Source organism: Castor canadensis, chromosome 1 (assembly GCF_047511655.1).
Source record: "Castor canadensis chromosome 1, mCasCan1.hap1v2, whole genome shotgun sequence".
In the NCBI taxonomy this organism is placed as follows: Eukaryota; Metazoa; Chordata; class Mammalia; order Rodentia; family Castoridae; genus Castor; species Castor canadensis.
Genome location: NC_133386.1, coordinates 193,759,330 through 193,781,456, shown reverse-complemented (window position 1 = coordinate 193,781,456; position 22,127 = coordinate 193,759,330). Strand labels below are relative to the sequence as shown.

General features: G+C 45.0%; 3 protein-coding genes across 5 annotated transcripts in view; all 3 read left to right on the top strand.

The window, feature by feature from the left end:
- Slc43a3 (solute carrier family 43 member 3) overlaps nt 1-10,162 on the top strand; it is a 31,547-nt gene extending 21,385 nt beyond the window's left edge. Inside the window, exons 13-14 of one of the 3 annotated variants that reach the window (XR_012438569.1) lie at nt 5,926-6,030; nt 10,129-10,162. The gene's annotated coding sequence lies outside the window, so the exon portion shown is untranslated. Of the gene's footprint in view, nt 1-5,925; nt 6,031-10,128 lie in introns of those variants that run through there. The other 2 variants (XR_012438567.1, XM_074045789.1) reach the window with 2 other exon arrangements.
- Nucleotides 6,041-12,520, top strand: Prg2 (proteoglycan 2, pro eosinophil major basic protein). The gene is made up of 6 exons (XM_020167646.2): nt 6,041-9,519; nt 10,129-10,198; nt 10,790-11,106; nt 11,393-11,524; nt 12,024-12,135; nt 12,360-12,520. Exons 2-6 carry the CDS (start codon nt 10,141-10,143, stop codon nt 12,416-12,418), a joined length of 678 nt encoding a protein of 225 aa, XP_020023235.1. The 5' UTR covers nt 6,041-9,519; nt 10,129-10,140; the 3' UTR covers nt 12,419-12,520.
- Nucleotides 12,521-16,438: 3,918 nt separating this feature from the next.
- On the top strand, nt 16,439-20,965 carry Prg3 (proteoglycan 3, pro eosinophil major basic protein 2). Its single transcript, XM_020167651.2, has 6 exons — nt 16,439-16,487; nt 16,767-16,969; nt 17,364-17,689; nt 18,644-18,775; nt 19,903-20,014; nt 20,780-20,965. The coding sequence occupies exons 2-6, from the start codon at nt 16,909-16,911 to the stop codon at nt 20,836-20,838; spliced, it is 690 nt and encodes a 229-aa protein (XP_020023240.2). The 5' UTR covers nt 16,439-16,487; nt 16,767-16,908; the 3' UTR covers nt 20,839-20,965.
- Nucleotides 20,966-22,127: the final 1,162 nt, after the last annotated feature.

Below are 22,127 nucleotides of genomic sequence, written 5' to 3'. Positions count from 1 at the left end.
AGTTCAAATTCCAGTACTGTCAACACCACCTCCAAAACAAAAACAAAAACAAAACTCCTGCCTAAGATCTCATTTCAGAAAGCATCTCTGCTCAGCTCAATCTGTGTCAAAATTAAATAAAAATTGTGAGGCTGGGCTCAGTGGCTCAAGCCTGTAATCCCAGTTACTCAGGGGACAAAGGCTAGGAGAATCAAGAGTTCAAAACCAGATTGGGAAACAAGTTAGCAAGACCCCTATACCAAAAAAAACAAGTCAGGCATGGTGGCACAGGCCTGTAATCCCAGTTAACAGGAGGTAGGTAGGAGGAGCCATGGCAAAAAGTGCTAAAACCTATCTGAAAAATAAAACAGAAAAGGCTGGGGTCTGGGCTCAAGTGGTAGAGCACTTACCTTGCAAGCACAAAGCCCTGAGTCCAAATCCCAGTACCACAAAAAACTGCTCACTTAGTCAGCAAGCATGAGTTGAGCCTGTGTTGCGTTTTCAGAACTATGCTGGCACAGATACAAAGATGCACACAGGTAAATAAAGCAAGGCTCGGGCCCCACTGAGGAAACAAGAAGATAGCTGCAATGAGATGAGACAGGAGTCAGGACAAAGATAAGCCCTGACTGTCTCCTCTCTGCCTTTCTCTGGGAAAGTCAGGGCAGACTTCATAGGGGAGATGACCCCTGAGTGAGACTTAGATGAAGAGAAGGGATAAGCACTGTAGTTGGGGAGAAAAGGCATCTTGGGCAGGTGAAACAGCAGGTGCCAGGATATGTGGAGATTCTGGCATGTGAAGGAAAGAGCAAAGTATTCAATATAATCAGAGCACTGTGTGAGGGCATGTGTGTGTGTGTGCGTGTGTGTGTGTGTGTGTGTGTGTCTGTATTTGGTTTATGTAGGGGTGTGTATGTGTAGAGTACAGTTGTTCAGTTTGAGGTGTATTGAAATCACAGTGTGAATCTCAGTGCTGTAAGTCTGCAGTTCAGGAGCAGGTGTGGCACTGGAGATGATTTGGGAGCTGAAGCCATAAGAATAGATGAAAACCCATGGTGAGTGTGTGGAGTTAGGAGAGAAGGTCACCAAGGAACCAAGTGATCCCCCAATGTTTAACTTTCCAGAAGAGGATCCCACCAGTAGGAATCTCACCAGAAGGAATGGCTACAAAAGTTGCTAAGAAGGAGACTTTTTTTTTTTTTTTCGGTACTGGGGATTGAATTTAGGGCCTCACACTTGCTAGGCAGGTGCTCTACCACTTGAGCCACTCCACTAGCCCTTTTTTGTGTTGGGTGTTTTTGAGATAGGATCTCACAAACTATTTGCCCAGGCTGGGTTCAAACCATGATCTTCCCGATCTCTGTCCTGAGTAGCTGGGATTACAGGCATGAGCCACTGGCACCTAACTAAGAGACAGTTTTTAAGAAGGAGGAAGTGAAAAAGTGCAATATTCTACAGAGGTGAAGTAGAGTAAGGACTGAAGACATTTTGTTGGGTTTAGCAATTGGATGGTCAGTGGGGGCCTTGACAAGAGGAGGGGCCCTTTTGGGGAACAATGGGAAGGACAGAAACTGTTATGCTGTGAGGAGTCAAGCTTTGGTGCAGTGGAGAAGCCACTGTGTTCTTCAACTTTCAGGAAACATCAAATCATCTATGGCTCAAATTCCAGCAGTACCAGGCCATGGTTTAACCTACAGAAATGTCCTCCCACTTCTCCTCTGCCTATCCTATCCTACTGGTCAGCCTTTCAGAGCCTAGCTGAAGTGCCACCTCCTCAAAGAAGCTCTCTCTGCCTCCCTTTCCCTTTATGTGACTCTGGTAGCATTGATAATTTGGCTCATCCAGCTAATGTATTTTTCTACTCTTCTAAGTACCCACTTAGTACAGTGCCTTTTTTTACTAATAGGTTCATGCTGTTCTTATTTATTTGCTACATCGAACCTCCCTGAGAACAGAGACCACCTCGAAGTATTTGCTGAGTGAATGAGTGAATGATCATTGCACAGCGTTGTGTCCGTGATGGATTAGGCTCAGAAAATACTTTTAGAATAAAAAATGAATGGATTTATACTAACCTAAACTCAGTTAGACTTTCTCCAGGGTGTAAAGTTCAAATTAATTAGTTGATTGATTGATTAATTCAACATATAACTGAAAAACTTTTTCTATGACCTAGGCAAAATTCTAGTACTGAATTTTCTCTGTCTAGACAAGGTCCCTGTTGTCATGAAGTTTACTTCCTGCTGGGTGGGTGGTGGGGGAGGCAGACAAACAAGAAACCAAAAAATAAGCAAGATGAGTTATCATTTTGGTCAGTGTTCTAATGGAAGTAGATGGGATAATGTTGAACAAAGAACTGGATATAAGAGTGTTTGTAGAGGGCTTTAGACAGAGTTTATAGAAGGCTTTTCTGAGGAAGTGACCGTTGAGTTGAGACCTGGCAGATGAGATAGTGCTAATCCAAAGGCTTTAGGTTGGTCAATGGAAATGGTATAAGTCTGATGAAGATCAGTCCTCTAGTGAGGTTGGACCCATAGACAAGATCCTGTTAACGGATGGCCTTACATACTGCGGCAATGAGTTGGTTCAATTGCTGGTGCACAGGAAGACTCTGAATGGGAAGCATAGGGACAATCGGTTTTGATTTATTTATCAAACACGCTGCCTTGTGCCAGAAAGTGGCAGCTGAAATGGGCAGAAGTGGATGAACTGGGGATATATTGAAGGTGGGAGGTGTTTCAGGGAAAGACATTGACTGCAAACAGTCCTAACTGTTTGTCTCCTAACAGTTTGTTAGGAGTCCTAACACTCCTGCTGAGTGTTCAGCTTCTGAGAGAACACCTCTCTGGAGGCGAAAGAGGGAGAGACCTCATGAGGGAGCAGGAAGAACGCTGAACTGGGAATCAGGATATCTGGGTCTAGTCCAGGGTATTCTTCCACATCGGAGACATGGCGACTAGATTGGATTATCTCTAAGGGCCATTCCAGCTCCAGATGTCCATCACTGTGCTCTGTGTCAATTGTTGTGGCACCTAAATGGGGAAATGTTAGAGGAGCTGTTGTCAGGACTGATTTCACAGAGCAACGGCCCAGTTCCCTATCTCCTGGGCCACTTGCCCCAGGGATGGTGTTAGCTCTTTTGCCACCTCTTATCTGACCTACACGGATATTGGCCAAGACCAGTTCAGGGCTCTAGCTCCAGATCAGTTCTGGAGATCGAGTCTCTGAAGCAGAAACTTGGACCTAGAAGGCTCTACCTGGCTTCTGGCCTGAATCGAACTTTTCTCTCTGTCCATTACTTGCTCCTCCATCTTTAGGTTCTTTTTCAGCAGGTCCTTAAGCCCATTCCTTATGGTACTTTTCTATGCCAATTCCTCTACCAACTGTACCAACTGTAATTTTTTTTTTTGGTGGAGGTATTTGATCTCAAGGCCTTGAACTTGCTAGGCAGGTGTTCTACCACTTGAGCCATGTTCCCAGTCTTTTTTACTTTAGGTTGTTTTTCAGGTAGGGTCTCATATTTTTGTCTGGGACAGGTCTTGGACCACCATCCTCCTACCTAAGACTCTTGTGTAGATAGGATTACAGGTGTGAGCCACTGTGCCCAGCCACTAATTATAAATTTTAGCCTGGGAAGGGATGGGCTTTGAGGGCTATATTAGTCTTCTTTGCTACCTAACACATTGCCACACATTTAGCAACCTCAAACACACATTTTTAATAGCTCACAGTTCCATAGGTCAGAAATGTGGGCATGGCATGACTGGTTTTCAGCTCAGGGACCCACAACCTGAAATCAAGGTGCTGCTGAGCAGAGTCCTCTTCCAAGCTCATTGTAGTTGTAGGACTGAGGTCTCTGTTTTCTTGCTGACTGCCAGGGTTTGGGGGCTCTCTTAGGTCCTCAAGGTTGCCCATATTCATTGACATGCGCTCTACTCTAGTCTCAAAGGCAGAAATGGAGAATCTCCCTTGGGTTGATTCTTCCTGTGTTAGGAATCTGTAACTTCAGTAAGAGCTCAGGTCCTTTTAAGAGTTTATCTGATTGGGTCAGAATCACTCAAGATTCCTTTCTTCTCTCTCTCTTCCCCTCCCTCCCTCCTTTCCTTTATTTCTTCCCTCCTTTGTTCACCATTCCCCTACACTTCCTTCACCACTGAGCTACACCCTAGCCCTCTCCCAGTTTTAGAGTCATTTGTGTCATTTAACATGACACAATCATAGGAGTAAAATTCACATTTATCGTCCCAGGAATCATGCAGTTTTGTGTATACCAGGGAGTGTGGCTCTTAGAGGAAATCTTACTATTCTGCCTATCACAGGGGCCTGGGAAGTCATTCCTGGCTCTTTGGGAACAAATCACCCTGCAAACTCATGAGTTCTTTAGTTTTTTTGTTGTTGTTGTTTTGTTTTGTTTTTGTTCTGAGATTCTCCATGGGCTTGGAAGTTCTCTCTCCTTTATTATTTATGTTTTCCTCTTTTTTTTTTTTTTTGGCAGTACTGGGGTTTGAACTCAGGGTCTTATGTTTGCTAGGCAGGCACTTTACTACTTGAGCCACTCTACCAGCCCTCTTTAGTTTTTTAGGCCACAGAAGAATATCATGGAAGGATTGGACCCTTGCCATAGGAACATAACACCATATGTTATCTACAGTTGCTGGGTTATGGCCCCTTGAACCTTATCCATAGTTTTCAGGTTGAGAAACCCTGGTGCAGGGCGTAGGGAGAGATGCAGATAGAGCCTAGGCATAAACAGTGTGAGTTGGGAAGTTGTAGAGTTTTTTACCTTCAAGCTGCTGCATGCTGGGGATTGGATATGGGTGGAATATAGACCACAGTTCCTTGGCAGTATCCACTATTGCCAGATGACCTCTGCTTAGTGCCTGGTACATGCATATTGTACACCTGGTGCAGCAGCCCACACTTGTGGCAGGCAGAGCCCCAAGAGCCAGGTCTGCTCCTGGACAGGCTGTACTGGGGCTATCGCAAGTTTCTCCATAAGCTTACAGCTGGATGAGCCCCTGAAGATAAGATTAGGAGACTAAGTGCAGACGTGATCTGTCAGGTCTTCCATGGTTGAGCTGATATCCAGATGGGTGACTGAGTCTGCTTAGGGACGGCCAACCCCTGTAGTAACCTGGAGGCCCAAAGGGATCATTCCTAAGACCTAGGATACTGTGATGTTGATCCACCACTTCTTAGTGGAAGGGGGCAGGCTTGAGGCTGAAGTCGGGGTAATAGGCATCAGCCCCCTTGCTTGCAGGCACGAAACCTCAAGCTCTCCAGATCTTTGCTTTCATTCAAAATCTATTGAGTACACTGTATCTTGTGATTCAGGGAGAGAACTGTGGTCCAAGGACCTGGGCAAGGAAGCTCCTTGTGATATAGGTCAATGTAAATTATGCCACTGACACCAGATGTAGACATTGGTTCTTTGAGAGCTTGATTAATATGGGTCAGCCTCAAAGACCCTAATCATTTCTGAGCCTAATAATATGACTAGCCAGTCCCTGTGTTTTAGCAATTAGTGGCAGGCAATAGAAACGCTCTGTAGCTGATCTGAGTAGAAAAATACATTTAATGAAAGGAAATAAATAGCTCAGAAAGAATCAGGCTTCAGAAGTGGCCTGGGGAGGATCCCACTGTTACTGCTGATATATAGATCCTGTGACTGGCACCCAGGACGTCACAGGGCTGGACCTTGGGTCCATCCTCCAGCACTGTGGGCACTTCACCCTAGGAACCTGATCTTGTCATCACTACTGCCAGTCAGAGGTCTTCTTGACTCCAATTTATTTTGCCACTAGCTGCAGATTCACAGTCTTGAGTGGATGCTTCTGTTTGATAGAGAATAGTCATATGCCTTAGCTGCAAGGGAGGCTGGGAGTCTATTTGATACTTTTGTCTTCCATAATGACATACCTTCCCCGTCCTTCTCATGATCAATAGGAAGAAAAATCTCAGAAAACAATGGAAGAGGTGAGGTGACTGGGCAGCTAATTGCATGTCCACGACACATGAATTCTCATTTGTTCCTTCTGACTGCCCAGTGAGGTAAGTATTGTTATCCCTGCTTTATAAGCGATGATAATGAGGTACAGAAGGTTGAGAAACATACATGGTCATGACTGTCTGACTTGAACTGATTGACTTTTTGAACACACACTCTCAGCTGCTGCTCTGTCCCCTCATTGGGTGATGATGAAGTGAAATCTCCGGGGTCCCTAACCTGTACAGTTCAGGTCCTGGATTATATTTCAGGGGATTGTTTGAGGTGCCCAAGTAGCCAACTGGCTTCCAAGAATCAGCTTCATCTTATCATTTTCTGGTCGTGGTAGCTGTGTTTGTCTTGCAAAGCATCACTTCAGGGAGAACCCGAGCATGGGGGAGGATTGAGCCCAGCTCCATGCTCTTCTCTAGGGTCTTGTTGATTTTCCCACCCCTTCTCAATTATATACTGCTAACTTTGGTTATGAAGGAAATAATGCTGTCCTGTGCATATGCCAAGTTCATCCCACCTGAACACTTTTGCTCATGCTGTTCCTTCTACCTGGAAAATCTACATTTCCATTCCTTCTACTCTCTGTTTTTTTTGTTGTTGTGGTTGGTACTAGGGTTTGACTGCCAGGCCTCATGCTTGCTAGGTAAGTGCTCTACTCTACCACTTGAGCCATTCCACAGACCTATTTTGTGTTGGGTATGTTTTTTCTTTTTGTTTTTAAATTCATTTATTCACATGTGCATGCATCGTTTGGGCCATTTCTCCCCCCTTTCCCCCGCCCCCTCCCTTTTTCCCACTTCCAGGCAGAACTTGTTCTGCCCTTTTCTCTAATTTTGTTGAAGAGAGGACATAAGCAATAATAAGAAAGACAAAGTGTTTTTGCTAGTTGAGATAAAGATAGCTATACAGAGAGATTCCTAGCATTGCTTTCATGTATAAATGTGTTACATCCCAAGTTGATTCATCTCTAACTGACCTTCTCACTAGTTCCCGATCCCCTTCTCATATTGACCTCTGTCACTTTAAGGTTTCTGTATTAGTTCTTCTGCAGTGGGGACATCAAATACTTTCACGTTTTGGGTTTCTTACCTATCCCCAATACCTCCCGTATGTGCTCTCCCCTTATCATGTGACCCAAGTCCAACCACATTGCTGTATTTGCCCTAAATCTGAAGTCCACATATGAGGGAGAACATATGATTTTTGGACTTCTGAGCCTGGCTAACCTTGCTCAGGATGAAGTTCTCCAGTTCCATCCATTTACTTGCGAATGATAAGATTTCATTCTTCTTCATGGCTGAGTATAATCTTAATCCATTCATCAGTAGTGGGGCATCTTGGCTTGGGTATTGTGAATAGTGCTGCAATAAACATGGGTGTGCAAGTGAGTAACCTGAGTCACATTCCTTTGGGTATATCCCCAGGAGTGGGATTGCTGGATCATATGGCAGATCTATGTTTAGATTTTTAAGAAGCCTCCAAATTTTTTTTCCAGAGTTGTTGCACTAGCTTGCATTCCCACCAGCATTATACGAGGGTTCCTTTTTCCCTACATCCTCGCCAATTGTGTTGGGTATTTTTTTGAGATAGGGTTTCTCAAACTATTTGCTGTGGGCTGTCTTCAAACTGAGATCTTCCTGATCTCTGCCTTCTGAGTAGCTAGGATTACAGGTGTGCACCACGGGCGCTCAGCTACTCTCTACCTTTCTGTGAAGACTGGAGCCAGCTCTGTTTTTCTATGGAGACTTTTCTGCTCTCTTCTCCTGTGGAAGGACTTCCTACTGAGTTGGCAGTGCTGCCTAGCTTGGGTCTTGACCCTTGTTCTCTTGTTTTATCTAGATTTGTCTCATCTTGCCAATTAGATCACACAACAAATGAAGGTCAAGGAAGATGACTCACTCTGATTTTGTCTCCATTTAGACATACACATCAAGCACATGGGAAGCAGGTAGTTTGGTGCCAGAAAGAACTGGATTTGAATCCCAACCTGCTATTAACCATTCATTCACCAACTACTTACCAAGGACTTAGTATGTGTAAGGCACTGTACCAGGCACCAGGATATAATGACAAGTAAAGAGTCATGGCTTCAAATTCATTATTTTATATAATTAAAGAAGGTAAAAAAAGAGATGCTGTCTGTCATCGTGAAATTTATCATTAAAGGAGGGAACAAAATGTTAATCCATTAACCAGATAATCTCACAGAAAGAGGAAAAAAGGACAACCTGTAATAAGGACAAACCCATGGAGCTCCAAGAGGGAATTTGGGTAGTACATGGCAGGGGATGGGAGAAAGTCATGAGCCTCATCTGGAAAAGGGAGACATCAGGCACCTGGCTTGTTAAATTTTTAAAATAAAGATTAAAGGAGATAATATTTGTCATGCATAATATTTAAAACTGGCAGTAAATATTAGCATAATGAAGGTAGTAGGTTGGCCAACCGAGTGGTGAAGTTCTGAAAGCAAGTGGTTAGGCATATATGAACACTTCCTGTGAGTGAAGACCCTCAGGGCAAAGATTCCTAGACCCATTCTTAGTCATGTGGAAACTTTAAAAATTCAGACATCTGTTCTCTACACTAGACCTACTAGCCAAACAGAATTTCTGATTGAGGGGTTTGTATATTTAAAAAAATCTTTATTAAAGCCTCTCCCTGATTTGTAGATTTAGCACACGTTGATCATAACATTGAAGAAATGCAATGTTACCAAAAGAAGGAAATTCTCTCTTCCCACTTTTCTTCCCTCTCCTCCTCACTTGTGGAGGCCACCAAGGTCAGCAGGCTGGTGCAAATCCTTTCCTGAATTCCAAAAGTGATCATAGAAAGGACCTACTTGAGGTTTTTTTTCTTTGTAAAATTGTTGTTATGTTAAATGTTTTTGTGTCTTGCTTTTTTTCCACTTCCTAACATAGCATACACATCTCAGATTTATAGATATAGGCCCAACTCTATTTTAAAAGCCGTATGACATCCTCTAGAATAGTTTGGACACATTTTATTCATGCTCCTATTGGTGGATATCCAAGTTGTATCCAATGATACATAACTTTGTAGAAGTTTTCTTACTTACAGGTGACTTTAAGTAAAGTCAATATCCTTTAAGTAAAGGATAGTCTCCAAAGTGTGAAATTGATCAAATGTACATCTTAAAATCTAATAGATATTGAAAAACTTGTTCCCCATATGCCTTTGGCAATTTACAACCCCCATAATAAATCAGGAAAACTGTGAGTTTTGGAAAAGTTAGCAAGGAGATTCAGAAGTACAGTGCAGAATAACTCTTGGTCCAGGGCAGAAGCAGAATGACCCTCAGTTGCCTGGAAGGAGGGTAGGGGGAGAATCTAGCAGATAAGGAGTGAGCTCCCCAGAGAAGTGAAGAAATGGTTATCAGCTCTCCATCTCCCTCTGAATGAGGAAGACTCTCCTTCCTCAGGGTGACTTCCTCCTCAGTCTGTATAAAGTGCCATTGAAAGAGATGGAGCAAGGGAGAATTGGAGTTTAGAAGTTCCTGATGACCCTGGAAGGATTCTAGTTAGGTGAGTGCTTTCTCTCTTGAATGCAGCTGATTCTGGACAGTGCTTGACCTAGGCTGAGGCTTCAGGAGGGGGTTAGAGGTGGAGAGGGGACCAGCATGTGGCTTTCAGGTTCCATGGGGGCCAGCAGAACAGGACTTTCTCACCCTCTACCTTTCACACTTCTTCTGTGGTCCGTGAAAACTCTACTTGACTGGGAAGAGCAGAGTGTGAAGACATGAGAGGGATGTATAGCTTTTTGAACTTTGAGGAGGGCACACACTTTCTAAGTGCTGGCTGTTCCCAGGAAGACCAACAATCACTGCTTCTCTATCCTTTCTTGTATTATACACTCTGAGGGACTCATTAAATACTCATTAATAAATGTAATATTATTTTCTTTTCCAGGCTCACAGGAAAGCTAGCCTGGGCTGCCCCTCATGGTCTATTTCATTTTATTCAAAAACAGGTCCCTGAGCTCAGCATTAGCTTTTTTGGTCCACCCTGACTTCTATTCTTACCCGACTCTCAAAGCTCCCAAATGGTCTGATTGCTGTGTGTGTGTGTGTGTGTGTGTGTGTGTGTGTGTGTGTGTGTGTGTTTGTGAATGATAAACTGTGTTCTTCATTGCAGGACAAAGTCAAGATGAAACTCCCTCTACTTCTAGCTCTTTTAGTTGGGGCAGTTTCTGCTCTTCATCTGAGTAAGTCTCTTTTGTCTTTACCCTGTCTCTATTTGGTTCTTTTCTATAGTAGATGGGATCCAAATTACATACCTATCCCCTTCTCTGATCATTCTCTATTTCAGAATCTCTGTGCAGTTGAGGAGCAGGACTCTAGTTAGGAGTTGAGGGGACTTCTCAGGGCATCTGTTATATCTGCAGTTTTAGTTCTACTGTGACATTCCCAATTTTGTCCTTTCTACTTAATGCTAAACATTGTTCACAATAATGATAACTTCCTTTACTTTAAGCTTACTGAGAATTTTTGATGCACTATATCCTTTAATTTTCATAGCATCCCCATGAGGTATGTCATATTGTATACCAGTTTCACAAGGACATAAAGCTAGTAGATTGAGTTCACAAATGACTCCATCTAAGCCTTTACTCTTAACCACCTTGACCTCATGGGGAAAGTTGAAGTCTCTTTATGGAGACTTGGTTCTAGGTTCCTCTCTCTCCAGGCAGGGTTGAGTGCTCTGATGCAGAGGGGAAGCAGGAACTGTCTGTGGTTCTGGAGAAAACCACGGGAAGATGGTGAAGGAAGACACTTGGTCTCTCTCTCTGTGTCAGGGCCTGACATTCCCAACTTGGAGAGCCCCTTGGGAGATGAGACTTTGCCTCAGGATGGGGAGCTGCCAAGATGGGAAGCTGAGAGTGCTCCTACTGGGGAGCTGATGCCACTGGAGGAAGAGGAGGAAGGGAGTTCTGGAAGTGAAGAGGTGCCCGAGGAAGATGGGGCCATAGAGTCGGTTTCAGCCCTAGATGAAGTAGACATTGGCCTTCAGTGCCCTAAGGAAGAGGACACAGTGAAACTGGTGGGCAGCCCTGGATTCAAGACCAGCCGCTTCCTCCTGGTGAGGAAGGCCAGGCGGTTTAATCAAGCTCAGGTGAGTGGCCAGTGGAGAGGGGGCTGGGCTTTTGTCTTCAGCTTCTATATCACTGACACTTTCCCTCTTTGTGGGCTCTGTGGAGAGGTGGGGTCAGCAAAGGTGGAGGCCTCTAGAAGGTGCTGGGAGAAGAGGAGAGGTCATGTGGAAATGTTGCATTTTAGTCTAAGTGGCTGTGGCAAGAGAGGGAGGGAGGGAATGAATTTTGGAGACCCGGAGAAAGAAGACTGTGGCCATGTGACTTCCTGCAGAAGGGACACCCCATTCTTCCTGTTTTATACTGCAGATTATTTGCCGGAGGTGCTACCGAGGCAACCTCATCTCCATCCACAGTTTAAGATTTAATTACCAACTCCAGTGTTCTGTCCGTGCATTCAACCAGGGTCAAGTCTGGATTGGAGGCAAGCTTGTACGCTCGGTAAGAGTGGTGTCAGCTCTAAAAAGGGATTACCTCCTGATCTAAGCCTGTGCCTACCTTGCTACAGGTTTCTCTGTGCTTCTCTCCTCTGAAGAGTTGGGACAGAAGGACACCTGGGTGAGGCACTGGGGCATTGCCCAGGCATTGGGAAGAGCCAAGGAATTAGAATCAGGAGGCTTGAGTCCAAGCTCCCCTCAGTGTTTGTTCATCTCTGTGATGCAGGCAAGTCTGTTTCCTCATCTCTAGGAAGCAGGTGGAAGGCTCTGCCCTTGTTAGGGACATTAGGATTGTGCCACAGGGATGCACAGAATGTGGAGGTGATGGTCACTGTGGATCAACGGTTCAGTTGACCAGGACAGTGTCACATGGTCCAGTGGTCAAAGGCCAATAGCCAGCCCAGTGTGCAGCAGGAGGAGCTGGCAAGAGCAGTGCTGGCTTTGCCTTTCTGCCTTCCTCTGCTTCTTCCTCAGCCCACTGCTTCTCTTCTCACCTTTCCTAGCATCACTGCAAACGCTTTCGCTGGGTTGACAACAGCTGCTGGAATTTTGCATTTTGGGCTGCTGGCCAGCCTTTGGCTGGCAAGGGCAGATGCGTGGCCCTGTGTACCCAAGGTGAGCTGTGCTGGGTATGAACAAAGGGAAGGCCTGGGAGGTGGGAAGTGCCCCAAGGAAGAGGTGCCAGGAAGACAGTCTGGCTCTTCAGGGAGAGGTCTTGTGGGACTCCAAAGTCATCTTCATCAAGATGTGGAGCTGGAAAAAAGAGATGGGGGTTCTTCCTGGGGACCCAGTAAGGGTGGACAAGAAGCTAAAGGTCTCTTCCTGTTCCACCTTCACAGGCGGCCACTGGCGCTGCACTCCCTGTGGCAGAAGACTCCCCTTCATCTGTTCCTACTGAGCTGGTCCTAGCCAGGATTTCAAATTCACCCCTTCCTGGGAAGCTGCCTCCACTTCCCTGCCCCTCCTATGCCCTCCGTGCAATAAAACTGTTTTCCTGAGACATGTATTTTCTCCTGTGATCATTGGCCACTCTACTTAGTCTATATTTGAACTTTCTGACTTATAATTTCTCCCTCTTCCATGCCTTTCATGGAGTCAGAAGTTACCACTCTTCAAGGGTGTAGTGTAGGTTGGTGCCTAGAAAGCTTTCTGGTAAGAGGAATGGACTCAGGTGGATCTCATCACAGAAGATCCAGATATTGGACACCTGACCACACACACATATTCCAGACCTTTTAAGGTTTTAGATGAACTCCAAACAGCCTATATTAGCAACTCCAGGTCATTGACCCCCGCCATGAACTGTGGTTGGTTTGATGTTGAAGAAAATTAACATGTCCCTTGGAAAAGTTCACAACTCTCAGAAGCATGTGTATAAGTACCCATTCCTTATACCCATCTTTATGGGTGAAATAAACCAGTGGCATCTACTGGGCACCATTGCGCAGTTGGCCACTAAAGTGTCTGGCCTTATAACACATATTTTATTGGCTGCTTGCCCATCTTCAAATTAATTATCTGCTCCTCTAGTAGGCAACTTCTGTCTATCTCTACAATGTGGGCAAGTCTGAGGTCCTGCTAATTTTCACTCAAATCCTTGTCTCAGTCTCTCCTTCTGAGAAAATCCAATATCAAATGCTAAGTAAGGCCTGGGAACACAAGGCCTTATTCTCATGCTGTTTATAACATAAGCATAAGAACATCTTCAAGCTGTTGCTACTTACTGATCACACAGAAAGTATCCCATAGAGGGCCCCATGTAATGACTCATTATTATCCCTACTGTATAGAACAAGGATTGCCAAAGACTAAACATCTAGATGTATCCAGTGCCAGGAGGTGACTATCTGCTCCAAAGCTTGGTTGTATACTTTGCTAGGGCTAACTGCTCTCCCTCACTCTGAGACTCATCGATAGGCATAAGACTCAATCCAAGCTGGAGGGAGGAAGCTCCAATCAGAGGTGAGGATGAAAGACATCCTACCTGCTTCTCCACCAGAGAAGTGAGCACAAGGAAAGAAGTGGATGCCCTAATGCCCTTTTCCTCCCAATCCTCAAAGCACAGAACGTCATATGGGTTTGCAGACCTAGAATGGCAAAACAGGAACTTTAGTTTTTTTGAGTGTGGCTCAGAGAGAGGAAGCTATTTGCCCAAAGTTACTCTGTAAGTTGAGAAAGAGACTGAAATCAAACAGGTCCATTGCAACCATTGTTCCATGTCAGTTCGTTAGGTTTATAAATGGTGAAATTCTGGAGCACATGCTCTGGGTGAGTGCTGTAAGAATGCAGCTGAAGTAGAACTTTCACTCCTTGCCCTCATGGGCTTTTATTCTGATGTGGGAAAGCATTGCTTCCCCTTATTTCAATATTAATGATGAGGAATAATAGACACTGGGGACATATCTCAGTGGTAGATCAATTGCCTAGTATTTGTGAAGCCCTGGGTTTTGTTCACAGCACTGCAACACAAGCAAACAAACAAACCTGTCTCTCAAGACAGTAAGATGTACCATCTTATGTAGTGGGGAGCTGGACTGAGTCTTGGGACAAAAGGCAGAGTTTGAAAACCCTATGAACATAAATGCAAATGGTGAGGCAGAGACTTAGGAATGTTGACCATTGGCTAGATTGTATGAGAGTAATACATTTGGACATATTGAACAAGGACTCAGGAGTCAGACAAGCTAGAGTCTTGTGTGTCACTTGTTACTAGCTATGTGAACTTGAATAAGTCATTTAGCCTCTCTGAGCTTTTTCAGTAAATACGAAGATTAGAGATGGCAATATCCAATTTGTAGGATGATTTGTATGGATTAAATATGGAAGTATTGGATGTGAAAACCCCTTGATGAAACATAGTGTCTGGTTGTGGTGGACCTTAAAAAATGTTACTTCTGCTTTTAAATCAGGAAAGGATCATTGTGATCATTGTTAAGGTCACGGAAGTCATTAGAATGTTGTTGCTCAGGGTTTTTCTGTGCAAAGAAAATGGGATCAATGTAAGGAAGGGAATGGTCTTAGAGAAGATGGAGGTCCATGAGAGGAGACTGGAGAAAGGCAGCTATTGTGTGGGTAAGGAGCCAGAATATGTGTGTTTATTATGGCCCATGACTTGCTGTTTGACCTTAGACAACTCACTTAAACACTGGGAAGCATTCTCTCAACTGTAAAATGAAAGAACCCATGTAAAGCCTGTGATGGTACTGGCTCATGAGAGTGGACAATCTTATTGTTCATCCCAACCATCAAGTGGAGTGGGGCCCCTGACCTAGACCCCAGGATGAGGAAGGAGAGAGAGAGAGAGAGAGAGAGAGAGAGAGAGAAGGATAATGGATAATGGGGGGTTTACTGGGGGAGGTCTTAAGCTTGAAATCTAGATACCAGGTTTGTGGGTCCTAGCATTGACTAACCCTCCCACAGTTAGTAGAGAAACAGATAGTAGAGGGGTCCGTTGAGTGGGGAGATAACAGCCAAGGTCGTTACTCTGCAATCAGGCCTAGAAGGGACTGCTCAGTTACTTCTCCATTTATAAGTCCCTTGGGAGAGCAGAAGAGGGTATAGAATCCAGGCCTTCTTGCCTTCTGGGCTACCTGTCCCTGTTGTCTTGGAGGGCTGAACTAGAGTGCAGGCAACAAATATGTACTGTACAATAAGACATCTTCCCACACTCCAGTAACCTATGAGATTTTGGCCCAGAGGTCTGGCCAAGTTGGGGCTCAGCACTTGTTTACTTTTCTTTGGATATCAGTGAACTGGGATGGGGTTTGGTTGATTCAAAGTTGATATTTTGTTCATCATGGATGATTTGCATTAATTTTGATTTTAAGAAAGACTGCATCAAGAATATTATTTGTACTGAATACTGAATTTTCTTTGTTCCTGAGATGAGTGCTGACCCTGGTGGTGACAGAGGACTGGTAGGAGACAGGAGGGGAGGGTGGGGTGACAGGATGGTCTACAGAGTGACTAGAAGACCCTCCACGAAGCTTTTCATTTCAGCTGTGGTGTCTTTGCCAGCCCTGGAGATGTGACTTCAGGTTTGACAAAATGGCATATTTAGAAATCAGAATTCCCATATTTTCCAGAGGACATTAGGAAATGATTGTCCTAAATCAAGGGAGGTGCTACTGACACTTAGTGGGTAGAGGCCAGAGGTGCCATTTAACTTTCTAGAAAGCACAGGACAATATTTGAGACAATTTTATTTGGTTCAAATATTAATAATGCAAAGCTTGAGGAATCTTGATTTAGATCTACAGTATAGAAGAAAGAGCATAGGCTTTTCATACATTTAAGTGAGGAGAAGAGGGAAAGAGATGGAGAAAGAGAGAGGAGAAAAACAGAAGCAGAGAGTTTTAGAACACCAAAGACTTAGAAGTCCCTTCTCTCTCACTTCTTCACTTCCTTTGTAACTTTGGGAGTCACTTTCCTTCTCTGAATTTCATTGCTCACATCTATGAAGCAAGAATGGTCATACATTCCTGGTGGCGGGTGGGAATCAAGTGATGTACATGAGGCACCTGGTGTAGATAAGTGCTCAGGAGTGCCGAGATTCCCCCCTCCCCCATCTCTTGTGGTCTCTCAGTTGCTCCCTGGGATTTGCACTTGGCTTCATGGAATACTGACTATGGGAAACTGCTCCTGGGTAAAGGGGCATTGTTCAGACTGAGGCACTAATAATAATTATGCCTGGATATTGGCATGACATTAAAATAAGCCAGAATGTGTGGACTCCCATATAGGACAGAAGGTCCCAGATGCAGAGCGCTGCCTCTGAAGTTCCATCAGAAAGAAGAATTCAGGGGCGAGAGAATGGAGCAAATTTGTTATCATCTCTACTACCCCCAGCCTTGGCCTGGGGCAATCATTCTGGCCTCTTCCTACTTCCCCAAAATCCCAGTATAAGTGCTGATAGAGGGGCCCAACAGCCAGAGGCACTGAGAGTAGAGGCTCCAGACTCTCAGGAGGTAAGTGTTCCCAGACTGCTCAGGGAGGAGAGATCCAGGGCCTGGGAGGAAGCAGGACCCTAAATACAAACACCCAGGAAGCCTGTCCTTAAGACTATTATGGCCACAGTCCTTCCAGCATGAGTGAAGTCAGTTCTGACTTTGAGCTCACTATCTCCGCAGGGTCTGGAATCTAGGCTGAGTGTGACTCCACTCAGGGAAGTGACAAGGAAGAGCTCAGGAGAAGGGGGCTTTTTACCTAAGTTGCCCCTTCTGCCATTCCTTCTTCGTATTCTCCAGCTCAGGGACCATCCACTGGAGGAGGAAGAAGCTCTTTAGTCTGCCCTTTAGTCAACTATCTAAACAAATATCAAGAGCTGTGCTAGGTACACAGGACAGCCCACAGAAAGAAGGTGAAGTTGTGTTCTGTTATAAGACAGAAATGAAATGCCCCCTGCTCCTGCCTCTTCTCCTGCTGGGGAGAGTTTCTGCTCTTCATTTGGGTAAGTCCTCCTTATTTTTGCTCTCATGGGGCCAGAGCCATAGTTTCTCCTTTTCAGTTGACTCATCTTATCTCTGGTAAGATTTCTTCTTGATTCAGAACTATAACACGAATTGTCTGTCATGGCTATTAAAATGAAGGGTTGGTAACTGTTCCAAGATTCTCATGTGTTTCCTCTCTCTCCCCCATTCACAACTGTGGAGTCAGTCAGAGGTCAGGTTCTCATCCATTTGGGAGTCTGACCCAAGACATCTCTTCTTGTCCAACATGGAGAAGCTCCTCCTGTCAGGCTCCAAATGGTGTCCCAGGAAGACTTGAGCTGAATGTTTGGAGCTGTCCGTGGTCCTGGAAGAAGGGAATGCCTGATATGATGGCTGGTTATTTCTTCTTCCTAGAAAACGTTGACCCTCATCTGGAGAGCCCAAAGACAGAGGGGGAGCTGGGACAGGATCTACATGGTGCAGGGGAGCAGGAGGGAGAGTTGGTTTTGACACAAGAGATGATTCAGACAGAGAGAGAGGAGGAAGAGGCTTCTGGGCATCAAGATGCCTTTGAGGAGGAGGAGGACGAGGAGGAGGCCATGGAGTCGGAACCAGCAGCTTTAGACAAGGACTCACTATGCCCTAGGGAAGAGGACACAATTCAAATGCAGCGAAGTCCTGGGTGCAAGACCTGCCGCTATCTGCTGGTGAGGACTCCTAAGACATTTAGAAAAGCTCAGGTAAGTGACAGGGCATTACTGTGGAGTGCCTGGGGGAGGACTCAAACTTTCTCTTTTCTGTTCATTTAGACTAGCAGTTCTCAAAGTTTCAGAATCACCTAGAGGGCTTTTAAAATAGAGTTTGGGGTTTTTCCCCTTTCCCCCTCATAATTTTTCATTTAAGTAAGGTCTGGGAATTTGTATTTATAATAAATTCCCAAGTGATGATGATATTCTTGGTCTGAGGACTGTACTTTGAGAACTCTGCTTTGGATAAAACACTTTGCTACTGGATATAACCATGTTAAAATCTGTTTCCACCTTTCACTGGCCACGTTACTTGGGCAAGTCACTGCTGTTCAGAGCTTCAGTATTTTCATTTGTAAAATGAAGAAACATAGATTGTCCCTTAGTACCCATGGCAGAGTGGTTCCAGAACCCCCTGTAGAAACCAAAATCTTGAATGTCATATAAAAATAGAATGGCATTTTCATATAACCTATGCATATTCTCCTGTGTACTATAAATTATCCTAGATCACTTATAATACCGAGCACAATGTCATTGTTCTGTACATAATGGTTACACTTTATTCTTTGGAGAATAATAGCAAGAAAAAAGTGTACATGTCCAGTCCATTTTTTAGTGTACACAACTAAAAAATATTTTGGATCTGTGAGTTGGGAACCTATGGATATGGAGGAATGACTGTATGGTACCAATCTCCCAGAGTTGTGGTAAAGGCTAAATGAGGTAATGCATTTGGAAGAGTCATAGTAAACACTCAATAAATGGTGACTCTAACTATTGTAAATATTATTTCCTATAAGGATGTGCTAACAACTGATTAAGGATTGAGGGAGGTGAGCAGGCCCCTTATTTCTAACCTGGAAAGGGCTGGAAGAAGCTATACTGGAGATCAAGAACTTCAGAGGTAAGAGAATGGATTCTCTATCTCACCGCTTCTCTTGGCAGAATGTCTGCAGGAGATGCTATGGAGGCAACCTTGTCTCCATTCACAGCTACAATTTCAACTACTATGTTCACTGCTTGACCAGTAGGATCAACCAGGCCCAGGTCTGGATCGGAGGCATCCTCAAAGGCTGGGTAAGTCAGGAAGTTCTTTCTGATTGTCTTAAGGGAGCACTTGCAGGTGCCAAGCCTCAGCCAAGTAGCTGAGGTGTCCTTAGAGAGACAGACAGCGATGTGCTGTCACCTCTCCCTGTCTACATGCTTTGACTTGAAATCAACCATGGTGGGAGTATTTACACCCCAAATATTGGCAATTGGTATTAATTAGTCAGCTTTTCATCACTGTGACAAAATGCCTGAGAGAACAAACTTATTAGGAAGAAAAATTTATTTTGGGTCACAGTTTCAGAATTTTCAGCCCATTATCACTTGGCTTTTTTGATTTGGGTCTATGGCAGCAGTCCATCATGGCAGGAGCATGTGGCAGAGGATGCCTGATCACTTCATGGTGGCAGGGAAGGGGCCAAAGTCTCAATATCTCTTTTAAGGGCATGCCTTTAGTGATCTAACTTACTCCAACCAGGCCCCACCACTTAAATGCTCGTCCACTTCCCAATTGCACCATGAACTGGGGTACCAAGCCTTTAACACACAGGCCTTCACTGGACATTTCAGATCCAAACTATAGCATGTTACACATCAGGGCTCCTTCCTATTTCTCATCTTCTCACCCTTCCCCAGAGCTGATTTTAAAAACATTTCCCAGCACAACACTGGAGTCAGAAGGCAGATTCTAGAAGAATGATTACAGTCTTGGTGTAGCCACATAGTAACTGAAGAGGTTCCTGTATCCTTAGTTTCTTCATCTGTAAAATGGGGCTCTCCCTTCTCTCAGAATGGCTCTGAGACTGTGGATGAATAAATACCATTATACTTGGTATTCACAATTTGGTCCATGGACTAACACTATCAGCATTGCCTGGTGGCTTGTTAGAAATGTAGAATTTTGCGCCCCATGACAGACCACTTGAATCAGAATCTTCATTTTAACAAGATCCCCATGGTACAGCTGGAGAAGCTTATTCTGTGTGTGACTGGGAGAAATGGTTGCTCTCCTCTTGGCATTGCCTGCAAACCCTCAGGGATGGGTCATGGGGATATCTGGCTCCTGGCCAAGTAGGTGGAAAGAGGAGTCATTAGTAGCCCCTGTGTGCCTGCCTTCTTGGACCTCTACCCTTTGAACCACCCTCTCTTTTCTCTAGTTCCTGTGGAAGAAGTTTTGTTGGACTGATGGGAGCTGCTGGGATTTTGGATACTGGGCCCAAGGGCAGCCCACGAATGGGAAAGGCCATTGTGTGGCGCTGTGTACCAAAGGTGAGGAAAATGGGTCCTGGGGCAAGGAAAAGCTTAAGAAAATGGACTCTTAGATGGTTTCCCTTTGAGCTGCCTGGACACACCTCCCCAAACTCACACCACCCAGCTGGAGAACCAAAGCCCTGTTTGTGATGAGCGGTGAGGTATATAAGAATCCCTCAAAGCAAAACCAGATGGTGGGGTGCCATGTGTGTGTCACTGGCTGGAGGTCCTTTACCTCTGATATGAGGGTGACAAATTTGAGTGACTGATGTATTCAGTGAGAGCAGCTCACTGTGAATAGAAGGTGTAGATGAGGGAAAGGAAAGATGTGGGAATGAGAGATGGCTGAGCGACAAGATACCAGCTTTGAACTGCAGATGTGGGTAACAGCATGGATGGCAGATGTGAGGGAGTTTAATGTAGCGGCTAAGATAGTAAATGCTGGAGCAGGAGGGCTGCAATTCACATGCCATCTCTGCTACTTGCCAGCTGAGTACAGGGAAGTTATTGATCTCCGCGAAGTCTCCGATTCCTCATCTATGACATGAGATGGTGGCACCTACCTCCCAGAGTCTTTGTGAGAACTAAACATGACAGACCTTATAAGGCACTTAGCACACAGCCTAAGTCATAGTTAGAGCTCAATAAATGTTAGCTAGTACAACTGACAGGTAGTGATGATGGCAGTGGAAGGGGACATAGAGGTACCTGAGGAGGGAAAGTGTTGGGGACTCAGGTGAGACCCAGAGGAACAGCTGACATTACTGTGCTCTCTGCTGCTAGGGGGCTATTGGCGACGAGCTCCATGCAGAAGGTGCTTGCCTTTTGTCTGCTCCTCCTAAACCAGAAGTACAGAGACCCTGCCTTGGAGCCTCCTGCCTTCACACTTCTGGCTGCCTGTGTCCCACACTCAGCACTGGGTTCTGTCCTCCAGCCTCTCTTGATGATAAATGAAGACTTCCAGCAGCATTTTCTGAGCATTGTTTCTTCATTGCTCCCTTTGGAAAGTAAAAGATGGCCAGATGCTGGCCTCTAGGGTGGGGCTGCACTGTTTAGCTGCAGTGCCACCTGGAGGCAGAGCAGGGATGAGGCAGGACTCTCCCCAATGCCCTTCTCAGCCTTGTTCTGATTCTACCTTCCCACCTTGCTCTGCAGAAGAGGGAAGATTCCATTTGGTGGGCAGTAGGAAGCAGGCCCTTCTGCTGAGCTTGTGCTCTGTATGAGGTGTGGAGTGATGTGGCTTTCTAAAATGGAAGCAAAGGGACTGATTCAAGAGTCAGACATTGAGATTTCACTTGGGGGACACCATGGGTGGAAGGCATGGGGAGAAAGCCCTGTCTTGGGGCAGCCTGCTCATCTAGCCCTTTACTTTTTGGTCTTGGTTAATGACTGCTGTTTCTTATTCTCCTAGACCTCTTGTGGGTTCAGAGCCCAGGGGAGAGGCTCTCTTTCCCTTCCTCTATCCCTGGCTACCTCTGCAGAAGGTCCTTGGTCTTAGAAGGAAGCTACCTTCCACCAGTGGAGCCTTGGAGCCAAAGGGAGGGTACCTGGCCATAGTTTCTACTACTAGTTCTGCTGTCCCAGGCCTCAGCCTCTCTTCTTGAGCCCACTTTCTCAGACCCTGGAGACATTGAGACACAAAGTTATTCTTGGCCTTAACTTTGCACCAGATGGGGCTCCAAGAAAGATTTAGAGTTGAAGCAGGGGACTGGGGTATGGCTTAATGGTAGAGTACTTGCCTACCAAATGTGAGGCCCCTCAGTTCAAATAATTATTATTCTAGAGTTGAAGCAGGAAATTCAGAGCTGAAACTGGGTATTGAGAGGACAGAGCCCTAGTACTTTGTGTGTGTGTGTGTGTGTGTGTGTGTGTGGAGAGAGAGAGAGAGAGAGAGAGAGAGAGAGAGAGAGAGAGAGAGCTTCCTTTGGGGGTGTATTTCCACATGGGGCCCAAGTATTTCTGTTTGTTCACATGTACATGTATGCATATGTATTTTGATGTATATATGAGGCAATCATTACCTACACGTATAGATCCATACATGTGTGAACCTATATGTGTGCATAAATGCCAGTGTGTATTTGTGTGTTATTTGAGTGTACATGTATTTATACCTTTCTGCTTACTTATG

What these genes read in the sequence shown, in the direction of transcription:
- Prg2 (XM_020167646.2), top strand. Translation starts at nt 10,141, where the DNA reads ATGAAACTCCCTCTACTTCTAGCTCTTTTAGTTGGGGCAGTTTCTGCT. An exon ending in AGTTTCTGCTCTTCATCTGA is followed by an intron (nt 10,199 to 10,789) that starts GTAAGTCTCTTT and finishes TCTCTGTGTCAG; the next exon opens with GGCCTGACATTCCCAACTTG. An exon ending in CGTGGCCCTGTGTACCCAAG is followed by an intron (nt 12,136 to 12,359) that starts GTGAGCTGTGCT and finishes CCACCTTCACAG; the next exon opens with GCGGCCACTGGCGCTGCACT.
- Prg3 (XM_020167651.2), top strand. Translation starts at nt 16,909, where the DNA reads ATGAAATGCCCCCTGCTCCTGCCTCTTCTCCTGCTGGGGAGAGTTTCT. An exon ending in AGACATTTAGAAAAGCTCAG is followed by an intron (nt 17,690 to 18,643) that starts GTAAGTGACAGG and finishes TTCTCTTGGCAG; the next exon opens with AATGTCTGCAGGAGATGCTA. An exon ending in GAGGCATCCTCAAAGGCTGG is followed by an intron (nt 18,776 to 19,902) that starts GTAAGTCAGGAA and finishes TCTTTTCTCTAG; the next exon opens with TTCCTGTGGAAGAAGTTTTG.